Source organism: Halyomorpha halys, unplaced genomic scaffold (genome assembly GCF_000696795.3).
Source record: "Halyomorpha halys isolate HHAL.00 unplaced genomic scaffold, Hhal_1.1 Scaffold100.1, whole genome shotgun sequence".
Taxonomy (NCBI): Eukaryota; Metazoa; Arthropoda; class Insecta; order Hemiptera; family Pentatomidae; genus Halyomorpha; species Halyomorpha halys.
The window spans coordinates 1399318-1416083 of record NW_027112088.1 but is presented as its reverse complement, the minus strand read 5'-3'; the positions used below and the strand labels follow the sequence as shown (position 1 = coordinate 1416083).

The window sequence follows — 16766 nt, the reverse complement described above, 5'->3', positions numbered from 1 at the left end:
CGAAGGCTTACTTCACAGTGGTGATAAGTATATTTCTTCAAACTTTCCAAACAATACAACTACATCTTTATCCATTTTAGAAAAATTAATTGAAAATTTATAATATTCCTAAAAAGGAAAACCTTTATTTAGAGTTGGATAAGTAGCTAGCACCACTCTGAAGTAGAAGCAATCTATATGAACCTTCCAGTTAACTGGATAACTCAATAAAATCATTCGTAGTAATTTAAATATTTTTTTTTAATTTTGTCAAGTTGCTGGCAGAAGTGACCCAATGGACGAGGAAACGCAGGAGCTGGGCTCGCCGAAGAGGCCCCCCCGACCGCAGATCAACCTCCAGATCCCCACAACGACACCCAACGGCGGCAACCTGACCTCCCCCGGCATCAGGCCTTACTACAGCGGGCCCCTCACCCCCCAGGGCGAGCCCATCTACCAGAGCGTCAACATACTTCAAGCCTACCCCAACAAGGCCGGCGAGTACTTCGCCAAGCAGTTCACCAGTAAGTATTTCTATCTTCTTAAAGCTACTTAACAAGTAGAAATAAGAGGATATTATACCTCTAATAGCTGCAAATAACTAAGGCACCATCAGAACCAAAAAAATTAAAAAGTGTAGAAAGGATAATATATCCCACTAACAGTCTATAAGAATACATTCTAACTTACAGGGTATTTAGGGCTCAACTGACACCTTTTTTCGGAGTTTTTTAAAAGTTTAACTAAAATGAAATTTTTGGTCATAGTAATGGTCAATGAGGTTTCTTATGACAGTAAAATCGACTTACTAATATATTCCAGTTCTACTAAGGAATTTACTAGGGAGAGAAGTATTCTCATTGAGGATATAAATTTATTTTTCAATTAATAATTCTTATAGAAAATCTAATTTTAAAAGGTTTGATATATAGGTAAATCATGAGAATGAACACCTATTAATAAATAGGTGATTTTTCAATCCGTAACGTCCTACTGGCAGAAATAGCCCATAAACTGCAAACTGGTGGCTTAAGGTCATAATTAAATGAAGAAGATTGGGGGAACGAAGGCCCCTTCGCCTGCAGTGGGACTTTGCAGTGAAGCGAATGATGTTTTTGTGATGATGGAAGAATCTACATTTTAGGGTCCTAAAATCGTATTTCCTATTAGAATTCTTCACGGAAAATAACTCTTTCCAATGGAAACTCCAAAGTTAAGTGCGCTGTAGAAGAACTGGAATAAGTTACAAAGCCGACTCCACTACCAAAACAAAATCATTCACTATAACTAAGATCGCAACATCGGGAAGCTTAGCAAGCTATGTGAAGGGAACTCAGCACGGTCAATCGGAATGAGAAACAAACTCAAGTAACTCAACTAATTGAATAAGGAAGGATCTACATTATTAATTAATCCGAGAGACGCTTACTTGAAAACGAAATACCAAACAGTAAGACACTTGTGCAAAGAAAGCTTGTTTGGCCATTATTTTGGCACTTACTTTTAAGAAGAAATTGTAACAAATAGTAGGATTTCAAAATTTTCTCGGTAGCCTATCAGCATTCAAGAATACCATGCATCTTCAGTATGGGATTTTATTGTCGTACTCACTGACCAAATAGGGATTCCATATGAAATGACTTGAAAACCGTGAAGGAGCGGCGTCTCTTAGTGAGTATCTTTGTAGGCTTGATAAAATAAAGGAAGAAATACAGAAAATATGGCTTAAAAAAAAAACAGTCCCTAATTCATTTTCATTTTGTTCGTCATTGACAGTTTTAAAGAATTTGGAAGTTTTGGAGTGATCGGAATACAACAGCTGATAATGCCGCTCAGTCAATTCATATTGAAAATGGTACACGTATCTGTAAAAAAAATACACTGCCATAACAATATGCATGCAGAGACTGCAACATATACTCGTATATTCGCAAATAGCTGTCGTCCAAAGCACTTCCTAGAACACCCCCTTGTCGATAAAAATAGAATACTGTTATCTTGTTACAAACAGCTTGTTTGATACCTGTCACTTTCGTGAACCCAAATAACTCTTGAGTTTAAAGCACCTGTGAAAGGAGAAATGTGAAACATTCCATATTCCAAATTGTTGACCCATATATTTAGACCCCATTTGTCTGTTGGCTGCCTTCTACGTTACAGTACTTATGTCAGGCGTTACAGATATTGGAACGGTTATTTATATATTTTACATTACAAGTGCCAGTATATTTTCATTATTAACACGAATATTAGAATTGTTGATATGAAGTAAATCATTGATAGAATTTTGGTTTATATAATTATACCTACTATTGATAAATACTTAGTCAACATGTACTGCAAACAGGTACATGAAAATAGTTGTAAACTAACACTAAAGTAATTTATTCTTTACACATATTATCCCAGTTTTTATGTTTTTAATACCATTAGAATACCTTATTTCCTACTAAACTATTAATATCTTATTCTTTAACATCATGTAGAGTTCTTGTCCCTTGAAATCGAGAGGTTATCTTACAGAAAGTCAAAAAACAAAAAAACTAAAATATGTACTACTGTAATCCATGAAGGGACAGGAGTTCAGATTTTTTAATTGTAGTTATAAAAAATAATGTGATGTGATTGTTTAAGAGCACAATCAACAGATCTTTTACGAATTAAGGGTACCAACAGTGTTGGTAACATAATGAATAATTATCTGCCATAGCCGAATTCGAACTCACAACTTTAGTTTATCAATGATAAATATAGAATAATTCATGCAGAATACATAGTCGATAAATTAAAAAAAAATTAAACTGCAATCGGTTTCAAACGTAGAAAAACGTTATTTTCACATTCTTCTATGGTTTGAAGAGTGTTGTAGTGCCGATGGATCATTGCAGAATGTACTCTGATAGACTGCACCTAAAATATGGTGGTAATTCCCTCCTGAAGGTGAATGAAAGGGGAAAGGTAATAATGGAGCGTTCAAAATTGTGCTTGAAGAAATACAGAAGTAAAGAGCAAGCTGGGGTCATTGAATGTGGTCTCTAGCGAGATGATTGCATATTTCAGTGGATTTTTTCTTTGGTTTAATGCCCTTACGTATAACAATTTTGACCGCAACAATTATTTTTTGTACCAAATCAACACTTTCCTGCTAGACAATATTCAATTTACCAACTTAAGTTTGTATTTTATTAAGTTTAGTATTACTTCATTATTGGTTACGCGTCAATTGAACCTTAACGAACTTTTAATTACCCAAACTTAATTTTTTTCCTTTGGTTATGACGTCAACGGACAGAATAAGGAGAAAGTTTTACGTTGTAACTACATACTTTAAATAAAACAGTCGAATCCCACTGGTTACGCTGCGTATACAATATGCATTCAATAAGGTCAGGATAGCTGGAAAGAAGGTGATTGGACACATGAAGATCGAATAAATAGTTATATAACTAGTGTTTCAAGTAACAAAATAGTAGTAGAATATTCCACATCCCTTGAATTGCCTAGTGGCATTATAAGATTATTTCAGGATCCAATAAAGGTAGTTTAAACAAATGGATTTATGGAACGAAGAGGGACGGTTCCGCTGGAGCAAAGTGAATCCAAATCGGATTAATCTTCATAGTTAAGCTTTGGCTAGTTATGTCTCCGGGAGTAAAAGGCCATTTAGAGTTACAGCTTCTATGATACCAGGTTTAAATGGATCAGAAAACTCAGTTTCAGGTTTTATTAATTCAAAGAAAAAATTTATGAATATATCATTATATTGCATACAAAAATTCACAGTATCACATGTAATTGAGAAAAATTAAAGAAAGACGGCCTGTAACGGCTCTCGCAACTTAAACCTGGTCTTTTAGATCTGTCTATCATTTGTTTCATCATCACTTTTAAGCCACCTCAAATCGACTCTGTCTCTTTGTAGAAAAACTTAAATAAAGAAAAAAAAATGCTGGCTGGATAGAAAACATTTATTTGTTAAGTTAATACAAAAAAATCATAAATTAAAATCAATAAGAACCTTCAAAAATTAAAATATAGAACAAATTCAAAACAAAACTGTCCTTCGATATATACAAATTAAAAATAAAAACCAAACAAAAATTACTAATTACAATTATTACAAATTGATGAACTCCCATGGATCAGAGGTCATAAGGCCCGTTCCGAAAAGTCGGAGACGATGTTCTCCTCATAATTCACGTAGGTGGCCCCACATATCGAAACGGAGCTCCGATAAATCACGCAGCTAGGTCTAGTGACTACTCTATACAAAAGCGATTGGTCGACTGTACCATAACAAGGGGACTGAGCGACTGTACCATACCAACGGGACTAGGCGACTGTACCATAACAAGGCGACTGAGCGACTGTACCATACCAACTGGACTAGGCGACTGTACCATACCAACAGGAGTAGGTGACTGTACCATACTAACGGGACTGGGCGACTGTACCATAACAAGGCGACTGGGCGACTATACTACACCAACCCGACTGGGTGACTACGTAGGCAACTGAACTTAGGCCACACTTGTATTGTTGTGGGAAATGATCCCAGTGGCCCATTATTTCAATATATAAACCCCACAATACACGTATATTCTCTTCATTAAAACAAGAAATACTTCTAATCAAAATAAACAATAACAAATGTAAAAAAAAATCTATTTACTGCCTATTTACAAAATATTTACACTTTAATCAATATATATGGCGTTAACAATCACTATGATGTCATGTCAATAGTTAGATACAACACAATAGTTAGTTTTCTTGTCTTTACATTTTAGCAAACTTGGTAAGAGTATTGTATAAGTGATCTGTATTTTATAGTGTTAGAACTAACAATCTGATATGGCCATACCACAACATCCTCGTTTCTTCTTGAATATAATTTTTAATATTTTTATCCAATCTATTATTATTCATAATTTATGGTAAGTTGATAACATCGAATCTGATTTTTATTTTAAGCCAATATTAATATCACCAATGATAAAAAGACATAGTTAAAATATTTATTTTATTTTAGTTAAGATTATTTACGAAAATAATTGTTTATAGGTTAGAATTACGGTTTCTATAGAAGTAAAGCTTTACCTTTTGTTATATACTTTTTTGTTTATTGCTCCAAAATACAAGGAACTACGGCCATCCTTCATTTAGCAGCCCAATATAATTTTTTTTTTTATCCATATTGTCTCTTCTTGTGTTAAACTATATCTTATATCTTGTAATAATGGACAAGTTTCGAAGTGTAACGAAGTCATTTCTTCGAGCTGGCAAAGCACTAATTTTGAACAGATGTTTTGACAGAAAATCATGGCCAGTATACATTATAAAACAGGTCACATTAAGTCTTCTTGGCAAGTTCCATGATATCGGTTCCACCAACTAGGGTGCCCATGATTTAACTTCTGCGGCTCTCTCGTGCCTCTATCATAATAGGAGTTTTTTATTCACATCAATCACTCGTTTGGCAGAGCTATGTGGTAGGGGAAGGTTAGGTTAGTACTCAAGAGAATCTCTTCTAGCAAGTGCATCTACTTTTTCATTTCCTTCAATTTGGCAGTGCGAAGGAACCCATTAAAAATTACTTGATAGGCGATCCACTGGTTTATAGATTTTAATACTTGTAATATACTCCCGCACCTGCATTATTTCTGACACCTACAGCTGACCCGTCCGTGTATAGGTGTAACAAAATATCTGGGGGTACCAGAGATGCATGGTTTCCACAAATATTGCCTTCATGATAGCAGGGGGAGTACGTTGCTTGTTAATTTGCTCTGTCAAAGTAAGTGACTAGAGGCTTACAAGGATGTGGAGAGCCATTTCATGCATAGTGGGGAACAGCTGGCGTTTGGAGCTCTCTAGCTGATTAAAATAAGGTATTCCTCTAACTTTCTTTGAAAAATTATGTGGAGTTGAATGCCTTTGCAGGCTGTAGTCTCTCTTTTCAGGCTTTCGAAGAATTTAGTTGCAGCTGATCTCTTTCCCTCTGGGAGAACTTCCTAAAACTCAGAATTAGATCCAATTGTATCCCACCTTTGAAATATTTATTCATAAAGCATTGCAGTCCTTGGGAAAAAAAATTAAATCGAAAAACATTCAAAAATTGGCAAAGTTGGAAATTTCCAAGAAATTAATTTCTAGCATTAACTGAGATTTTATAAAAAGTTACAACACATTCGCTTTAAAAGACTCATACAGTAATATACCAAATCACACTACAGCACCAATATGAAATTAAAAGTTACTGTGTCAATACACTTTAACCGCAGTCAGCTGGCGGATTCCAAGGAGATAGGTTGTGTCTTCGTGTGTCCTGTGAATCTTCTAGCTACAAAAAGATTAGTTTTAGTTTCATTCCTTTTATGTTTTTCAAGTTTATTTATAGATTTTCTTATTTTTCTTATTGCGTTTTTATTTCTTTTCTATATGATATAAAGAAGAAAAAAGAATTGTATTCTTATAAATGGAGGAGCCTATTATAATAAGAGACAGTATTAAAACGCCTCCTGATACAATACAGCTCAATGTGGCTACAGCTAATGTTACCTCATATTTAATAATGACAAGGGAGGGAGTAGAAGGATTAAAAAAAGTGTCTCCTTTTATATTAATAAATTTATAAATAGTTTTATTGGAGATGTGAGAATCATAAAAAAAAATAGATGAGAGATGGAGATCTACTACTACATGCTATATCTACTACTACATTTATTAACTTCTAAACTGCAAACATTTTGCTGTTCAATTTAATATAACAGTAAAGGCGCATGCAACATTAAATTATAGTTAGGGAGTGATCAGATGTTATGATTTGCAATACCTTTTTTTTTTAAAAAGGATTTTGCATTATATCCGAACTAAACGGGAGAATTAACGGTATTCAAAGAATAAAAATGGAAATAAACGGTGTCGAGAGCTTTACTAATTCATATATAGCTTTCCAACACAATTTTCACCTGAATATCTCAAAATAGGCTACCATAACATAAAAGTCCAAAGTACATCCCTCGACTAGTCACATGCATGAAATCTATATCTTCAAATTAACTATACTATCTACAAATCAACTATACTATCTACAAATCAACTATACTATCTACAAATCCGTTGTGGGAACATGCGGGGAGGAGGAGGTAAATGATAATGGCCTCCAACTCAGTGATATCTGCGAGGAATTTGACTTAAAAGGACAAAACACTTTCTTCCAACATAGTAAGGAGCATCAGTTCACTTGGAGTAAACCGGGATTCAGACCTTCCATCTTGGATTACTGTATTACCAAGCAGCATAGCCTACTACCAGTGACGGATGTGAGAGTTGCTGAGGATGAGAGTGAAGCTTATGCTTCATCTACTCAATGATGAAAGCATTAGGGACCTCTGCAAACGCCGCCTAGAAGCTCTCAGAATCCAAGCGAAAGGTGCGTGGAGGAGGACATAGCCGGCAGGGGACTTGAGGAGGAAGACAGGTAGGATAGAGAGAAGTGGAGGGACTCTATGACTTAACCAGACAGCAAGACAACCCACTGAGGGATAAAACCTGCAAAAGTAAAGTATTTATACTTATATATTTTTATTAATTATTATTTGATATCGCCATCGTTAACTAATTACCAAAATTGATACAATAACTTGTTTAGTTTAGGGAAAATATTTAATATCTCGTTGAATAATTAACATTTAACAAGGGCGATAATAACCGTGAGTAGTTTTATGCCCTCGGATTTAAACAACAACATGTTAACCGAAAATATTTTATCATCATGTATTAATAGTTGACCGTGGATTACATATGAGCATAATATTTTAATATAGTATTGCAAACTTGCCCATAAAGAAGCTTTAAATACCATTTTTTTTTATCTTTATAAATAATATTCGCTGCAGATATTTAGTAGCAGTACCTTCTAAAAATGGTTTTACATGTTCCCTTAGACTTCCGTGACTTCACTTTGAATACCGCCAAGTCCGGCATGAGCGTCGGAGAGAAGGCGTCGATATGGTTCTACACCAAGATCTGGGCACTCTCAAGAAAATGGTTCACCCACCTCTTCCTCTTCACCGTTGTGGCGCTCTACAGCCTCTTAGGAGGGTTCATGTTCAGTTATATAGAGGGCACCGCCGAGGAGGAAAACGTCATAGACATCCTCAAGAAGCGCAGGCACCTCCTTCTTGAGATCAGGCAGGTAAGATTTTTTTTATTTGTGCGATGTGGTTAAATCCGATTTTGTTTTCTTTCTTCTTTTATTTGTAATCAATTTATTTTTCAAAGAGTATATAGGTATTTTTTTTTTAACTTAGTTAAGAGACCACCACAAAAATTTAGATAACCATATCTTATAAAAAATTATTGAGAGAAATTTAAATAATAATATGTTATGCTAAAGTTTAACGAAACTAACTATAAATAAAAAATGAGTTAGAAGCAAGATACTCTAAAATGCTACTACTAAAATTCTTCAACTTAAGACAGCAGAAAGGTAAATGTATCCCAGCAACGTGCCAGACCAATTAATTCACTAGAAATTTGTTCCTCGTGAATATCCGATAAAACTCCTGTTAAAACTTTTCAGGTGCCTTTCGAAAAAAATGAATCACCCAAGAAAGCGTGTCCTTTCTCCAAAATAATATCCTTTTAAATAAGTTGCGTACACGATATTAGAAATTTTTTTTCGTTATAATTAATAATTTCAGAGTTCTCTTATTTTAGAAGGGAATATTAAAGATCTGGTGAACATTTAATGGCTGAACAACTATTTTAAAATGTGGTAAAAAAATTCAGTCTACATAGTCTTTTGTTACATATCCGAATGCCTTTGAGAAAAACAAATTCGGAAAATTCCAGTAACTTGCCTCTATGCCCACGATTTTGTATTTTCAGAAGATTAAATTTTCTGGCAGAATTCAAATAAATTATTAATTTTAAACCCGAGGGAAAGTACTCACCTTATTTAAAGCGATGAATTGGGCCCGGAAAGTAAATTATTGATTGGGATGTTCATCGTAGGCTATTGCTAATTTTGAAAGAACGCCTAAACAAAATTAAATCGGGGAGTGATGGCTTCTCCAGATATAAATCAGCTTGATGCTATTTTTATCTGACAGAAAATTATCTCGGAATAGGAACAGACCCTGACGCAAGGATGTTTCATCTGAGCAATTTGGAGGAACGGAACTGGAATGAAATAGAATGGCATATACACTATATCGAGTAGCTCAAGATGACTTGATTAGTTTTGTAAAAAAATTATTTATATTTTAACCTTTAGGAAATTTCATCTTTTTGTGTTAATTAATTAGCACCAATTATTAAATATTTAAAAATCATAAATTAGGTTGATAGATTAATAATAAAAATGCCAATTGACAATTAATAATAACTTGTAATTAATAAAATAACAGCTTCTTTAATTAAACATTGATTAAAAAATTTGGTTCTCCTAAATTTGATGCGATGAACCCACGTAAGTCGTATTATATTGTATTCTGCAAATCTACATTAGAAAAGCTATTTTTCATAAAACCAATCTCACTTTAATTTTTTTTTTATCTGTTTTAATATCTGGAATTGATTTAGTCTTCTTAATTACATTGAAATATATCTGATATTTTACAAGGTTTTTTTTTACTTTTTGGCTAGAAGTCGTTGAACTGCTTCACCTTTATCTGAATCACGTCTTTCAGGCGGTCCCTTGTCAACAACGATAGCATTTCGGGTTGTGAATATAGATTGTTTCTGGAGTGACATACATATACAAATACTCCCCTCTCATATCATGAGCTTTAGTTTTCTACCATATTTTGTGTTTTTTTCACAATTTCTAAGATAATCTGTATCATGCTTTATTTTTCTTAACTAAATGATTTAGCTTTCTACGTTACTTGCAAAACTTTTCATCAGAATATATTTTATTAAGGCTTTGTACATTCCTAACTTATTGTTGGTTGTTAATGAATTCTAGACGAAAACACGAAGTTTATCAGAAGAAAGTAGACAATTAGTATTAATACAAGATTGTAGGGAATTATGCTTTGATCCCTTCCTAAAACGTATGCTTTTAAGCACAACGTATTTTTTTATTACCTGAACGTTTTAATATTTACCAATATTACAACTCTTGGTAACATAATACATATAAATTGTGGTCCCCATTCGACCCACCGTGGACAATATGACAGATCTAGCGGGACGAAATTATTTTATTACCGATTTACATGTTTTTGAGGCTGCTGATGACGAAAATATATTTTCAAAAATCAAGAACCACTAGTCTTTAAGTACAATATCTGTTCCGTTTAAACAGAAGACTTGAAGCAAGGGAGGGGGGGCCCATACTATAAGCGTATGGCTGATTGCAATTATAAACGCCAGCGCCCTACGTGGCCAAGATAACAAAAGACACTCTCTAGGGAACTGTGACCCAAACGAGAGGAGAGATAGCCATTTTTTTCTACGCTATTTCTTCCTTCTCCTTGTTCTTCGTCTTCAATGAAGATTGCGATGAAAGAGTAGCTCAGAGAAGCGGCTTCGCAACTGAGGGAAGAGTAGAATACCAGCGGGAGAAGAGAAAACAGGAATGGAGAGGATGCCTCCTTCATCCACATAAAAGTCAACCTGTTTCATTTCTAATGCAGTAACCCGATCTAAATGCTCAGCGACGCAACGATGAATCATTTCGTTCCCTTCTCTTCAAAATTAAAAAATTAAAGTTCACATGTTTGTAAGGCTAACACTTTATAACCTGTAATCACCATAGATTTAGTATTAAGTATTTCTCTCTTGTTCAACAAACCTATAAATTCATCTTTGCCTAGTTTTAAATCCTTTACTCAAATTACAGTCCACTCATCAACCCAACCAGCATTCATAAATGAAGAAGCATCTGACATTCAGTTGAAGGTGCACTTCGTACATTATCAATTTCGTAAATATTCAGGAAATTTGAAGTTAATCAGCAAAAACAAAGGATGGAATTTGATTAAAATATAATTTCGATTCCTGACATTAGCGAGAGCGGTATTTTTCGTTCTTTACTCCTTTTTTTAAAATATGTATTTATGGCATTGGAATTTTCGATACAGCCTGGTAAATTTCTTTATTTTTATTGCTATTATTTTCATCATGGTTGGCGGTCGAAATTTTTTCATTTTGTGGGACCATCACTCAATGAAAAAAGACACCGCCAAAGGCCGAATTCAAACCGGCACCGCCAGCAGTCCTCAGAATGGTAAGACTATTAACAGTTTCTGAAGCTATATTAAGAATGAATAGGATAAAAAATATAGCATTTAAGAAACATGTTTTTGACCAGCAAAATAATTTTCCCTGCAGTGCGACGGTTTGTATTAGAAATGACTACAGGGTGATAAAGTCCTTGTGGATCTTAGCTTAACATTGGTGTAATTATTTTTGCTATCCTTGAATAATAAAATTACCAGACTAAAATAAATTTTATATTTTATATATTCGGTTTTAAATTAAATTTCCAATACTAGAAGCTGTATTGGTTTCGGTGTTAATCAAAGCCATATAGATATCCAACGTCATTAGCTGATTCGGTATGCGGAGGACGAAGCTGGACTGTATCAGAGTGCTTCACTTCTTGGAAGGTCCACACTCAACTAGGGCTCATTAAATATTCAACTGGAAGCGCCGAAGAAATTAACCATCCCCTTTTCGTCGATCAGCTGGAGGATAGGATATTATCAAGATGGGAGCTCAAAGTAAATAACAACAATTATCAAACACCTGGTCTTTATTTATTTCAAGGTAATTTTGTCAGATCCTCGAATAACTGGCAATTTCAAGTCCCACATAAATAAAATGTTTTCTAAGAACCACTCTACATTAAGGTTGGTTATAATAAGGCCGTGGGAAACATTTCTTTTTAATAACTATGATGAATTAATTGTATTGTCGAGTTTTCCTGATATTCTAAATGTCATGAGAACTTCAGTTCATATATTCCCATGGCTGTCCAAGAAAACTATGTTTACATATTTAATATTTTATATTTAAATAAGTCTTAACAGTATTATCAGGATTATATTGGAAAACTATTATTCATTATAATAGAATTTTATTTAAAGTTTACTATAAATTTTTTTTTTTAATTTTTAACCGTGTAAGAAAAGGCAGAAGGATATTTATAAATATCACCACTCCTTGAATAATGGAACCTCTGAAAAAACATTTATTTTATTTACTTTATGTTTGGCTTGTTCAACATACTGAGGCAGACTCTAGCAGTTTCAAGGCAGTCTGTAAGACGGCTTCAGAAGTCTACGATAATATCTCTGGAATACGCTCAATTCTGAATAAAATCAATCTTTTTTTTTGGTTGGGGGGGGGTGCCACTATTAAAGCAAAGGAGCGATATATCCCAGGAAAATAATCATTGTTGTGAACAACGAAAACCTCTAATTAAAAACAGAAAAATGGAAATTTTAATAACTTCCATTATTCTGAACAGCCTGAATCTCAAAAAGTAACAGTTGATCACCATTCTGTCATTGCACTCGTAAAAAGCGCCCAGAAAGGTAAAATAACAGGTTATTAACTTTTGAATTATCACTGTCATGGATTTTTATACTTTGTGTCTTTTTGTTTAAAATTACTATCTTGTATTTTATTACGATTCTTTATTATTATCTTTACGAAATGATATTTTTAAAATTAATAATTGGACAGTAACTCAACATTAAGTGATTTCCATCATTGTTTGTCATAGTTGTGGTGGTTTAGTCAACAATCTGGCCAATAAAATGATTGTATTAATCTTAATTTTAATTAAAAATTTTGTATTCGTTTTTGTAACCAAGTTTTGTTGGTAATGATTTTAACTTAAAACTAATACAAGAACATCAAGATTATTTATTTTATTTTAAGGAAACTAGGGGTATCCGCTGTCCGGAACAGCGTCCATTTCACAAATGATACAACTGTTTATTATTCCATCTTTATGAAGATGATGAAGTTTCAATGCTTACACACATAAAAGTGTGTTTATTCAGTTCCGAGTTATTATAATGCCTTATCGAGACTGGAGAGTTCAGAGAATTGGCTTTTGGGGTTATACAATACCTCATATCACTGGTGGCAGAGATATTACTTCCATCTGAGTTTATGGGTACAGGGATTAGAGGTTATGGGTTCTGGAAATCCTTCTTGGAGCCTTTGAGGTGCGACTTCGGAACGGCCGACTCCAAGGCTGGTGGAGATCAATCGAACCAGGAAATCTTCGCGCCAATCTTGGGTGCAAGCGCACTGGATATGAATGTGTGATGGCTCCTGAAGTCCAGCACAAGCCTGAAAGTCTACCTGCTTCGACTTTATAAGAGTACATGCAGTACCAAGCAGTATCATGCTGTTCATTGAAGTAGAACACGATGGCGTAGATCCAAATCCGATGAAAGTCTCGGCGAGTGTCGCTTTGTTTGGCGTAGCATCGGCTTTAGCAACCTCGTTATCTCCCTCCTGGTGGTGTATCAGCGTATGATGCTTCCTGTTTCGGTTATGGCACCGGAATTAGGAACGACCTGTGGATACCACATGACCGTTGCGAAGGCAGTTCTAGCATGCTCTGGACGTTCGAACGTGTTCAAGCCTCTCAACAGGTGGTAATCCACGAAATATTTTGCATTTGGAGAGCAAATGATCTCCCTTACAGAGGTAACACTTAGCTAATGCACCTCCTGTAACCTTCTCAGGTTTGTTCTCTGTTCCACTAAGTGCGGCTGGCTTATCCTTCAGATTAAGTAGAGACGGTGTGGAACTGCTAGCGATTAATGACACAAACCTCAGATTCGGATGGTTTCTGCTGGAGCTCCCCAGAGAATTGAAAGTGTCTGCGTCCTGTAACACGCGTCGATCACACTGTCCATCTTAGGAAACTCTTGGCTGGACCCCAGAGACAGTTTGAACTGTCTTCTTGTGTCTGGGTCCAACGCTCTTGAACGTGCTCAACGTGGTGTAAAGAAAGTCCACAGTGTCCCTGAGTCTCAGTGTCCGCAAAGCATCAACGCTGTTAGCAACACCTGTCAGAAACTGCTCGTATCTTTTGACGTCGCTTCTTGCCCCCTTACAATTGAAGTCTATTATACGGTGAATTAGCACGCTCGCCAAGACACGCGGATTCTGATATGTTTCCACTACTCGTTTCCAAGCCAATGGGCATTGAAATAGGCAAATAATTTATACAAGTCAATTGGCTCTGTTCATATCATCAAGGATGATATACATTTAAATACTTATGTAATAGAACAATGAGCTAAATTGATAAGATTTGTCTACCTGAATGACTGAATTTAGGGTTCATTTGAAATTAGATGTTAATATGATAACAATTTATTGTCTTTAGACAATATAGAACCAAGTTTTAATAAAATTAGACACAGTAAACATCTGTGTAAACAAAACTTTGTCCTGCTTTATTGCGTGAAATTTCATAATTATTATGTAAATATTGAAATATGAACATATATTGGCTTGGTAACTAATCATGACCAAAATGGGTACTGAATGGCTTTTCTACTGTTCAAGCAAACACATCATGTTAAGGTTTTGAATACAAAATTATTTTATTTGAAGTAATTCAAAATATGAAAATTAACTACATTTTGAATCATTAGGCAAGTATAGACAAGTTTGTATGAAGTATGCCTTCAATCTAATGCCAGGCACTCCTTCACTATTAAATTGCTGGTTTGATTTTAGTGGACTGTATACAATAGTAATAAATAAAACATAATTAATTTAAACGAAAATCTATTGAACAAATTACAGTTAGGGGATGGCCGAAATAATTGTGGTTAATTTTGAAAAAAGGGCCTTTGATTGAATGACACTGATGATGATGGTTGAATTGTATTAATAGGTGGACTTAATCCATGGCTCGGTTATCCTCTCTTCCTTTCTTGATATCCTCCCTCCGCCTCCTCCTATGTTCAGTAGCTTGAAGAGCCCCTATGTTCCAGGGCTCTTCAAGGTGTCTCTACTCTCTCATTTTATAGTAGAAGATATACGAAGAGAAATAAGAGACTGCCTCTGGCAAAGGCTCGCTACCGAGTGTGAGTGCTTTTGTTTTCTCGGGCTCATGGGGCGTTGGTGATACGATTAGCCATATGACTGTGGTTGTTTGATGTCTTCCGTTTGAACGGAACGGAGTGCTTCAAGTTACTCAAGGTTGGACTTGGAAATAAAAGAATTCCACGTTTTACCACAATTTCGCACATTTTTTCATTTTCTAAACAAAATTTTACTCTTTTTGGGCAAAATTGGACTTTTTTTTTTCATAAACTTTTTTACTTTCATGCTTGGAATAGATCTCTCATTTGATAAATACATGCAGGCAGAGATGGGCTAAAATTAGCCATACTTGAAACTAATTGCTAAAATTGCCATGGAAACGACCCTTATTCATTAATGAACCAATGATTAATAAATATCGTATCCATGACAATTTTAGGTATTAGTTTCAACTATAACCAAATTTTGCCCTACTCTGCATGCAGGTATAAGTATACTAACATTTATTCACTTCATTTTTGTTTTCTTAATTAATTGATAGTTAAAAATTGGCCAAATTTTGGTGAAGTAATTAAAGCCACTGTTAAGCCACCTCAATTCGACATGGTCTCCTTGTCGGAAAGCTTAACTAAAATAAATAAATACTGGCTCGGATAAAACATTTATTCGTAAATTAAATTAAATTAAATACATAAATTATATTGAAAACAAATAAAAACCTTCTAAATAATATAGAGCTCAATTAACGAACTAATAAAAAAAAATACTCCCTCTGAAAACAAATTACAATAAAAAAAAAATTGCTAATTACAAAACTGATGAACTCCGATGGGTCGGGGTCCTGTAGTTCGTACCGAAAAGGTCGGAGACGAAGTTCTGTTCTTAACGTAGGTGGGCCCACATAGCAAACCGCTCCGAAGATCTCATCCAGAAAGGTCAGGTGACAAGTACAGCGACTGGGCGACTGTAAGTTGGCTACTCGACTGGGCGAGTGTATATGGGCGACGATGTCGACGGGGCGACTGATCTATGGCCACTGAACTTGTAGCATTGTTGTGGCTAATAATCCTACTAGCCGGTATTTCACTATACAAACATTCCAGTATAATTCGTTTTCTTTTAAACCAAAACACTATACAGTGATACAGAATTATCACAAAAAATACAAAGTAAACAATGTAATTGTTTAATAATAATGATTGTAATTGAATATATTTATTGTCTATTTAAAATATTTAAATTTTAATTAATATATACATATATGGCGTTAACAGACTGATTAACATAAAAAAAGTCGTAGAGACTAAGTAAAAGCAAGTGACGAATCTTCTTGGAATAATATTAACCAGTGGTTGCGGCTAACTATGGAAAAGTCTCTCTAGAATAGGCTTGTTATAGGAAACGATTAGTATTTATTTTTCACTTTAATTACCAGGTCTGGAAGTGCCCCTTCATTCTTATTATTATGTTATATTACCTATGTACAATTTTTTAAATAAAACATATTGAAATGAAAATGACAAAAAACGATTGCTCAAATCATTATTAATATATCTATACATTTAAAATTTTTCTATATTGACTTACTACTTGTTAGTTTTCATGTTAATGGTACAGTAGTCGTAAATAAAGACATAATTGAAAACTGAAGCTATTCGAAATTTTAGAGTAAGTTAAAAAGTGAATTTCGCTTGATGGATTATTTAATTTGATTCAAACAAGGTTAGATAAGCTTTATATGTATT

At 34.4% G+C, this 16766-nt stretch overlaps 1 protein-coding gene and 1 long non-coding RNA gene across 2 annotated transcripts in view; one reads left to right on the top strand and one right to left on the bottom strand.

The window, feature by feature from the left end:
- The window catches only part of LOC106677474 (TWiK family of potassium channels protein 18), a 168850-nt gene that overhangs the window by 65137 nt on the left and 86947 nt on the right, over nucleotides 1-16766 (top strand). Inside the window, exons 2-3 of the mRNA XM_067050072.1 lie at nucleotides 255-503; nucleotides 7929-8179. Of these exons, the coding sequence (XP_066906173.1) occupies nucleotides 275-503; nucleotides 7929-8179 (480 nt within the window). The 5' untranslated portion in view covers nucleotides 255-274. The remainder of the gene's footprint in view (nucleotides 1-254; nucleotides 504-7928; nucleotides 8180-16766) is intronic.
- LOC136796411 (uncharacterized) overlaps nucleotides 1-16766 on the bottom strand; it is a 171198-nt gene that overhangs the window by 77363 nt on the left and 77069 nt on the right. The gene's annotated exons all lie outside the window — the stretch shown is intronic.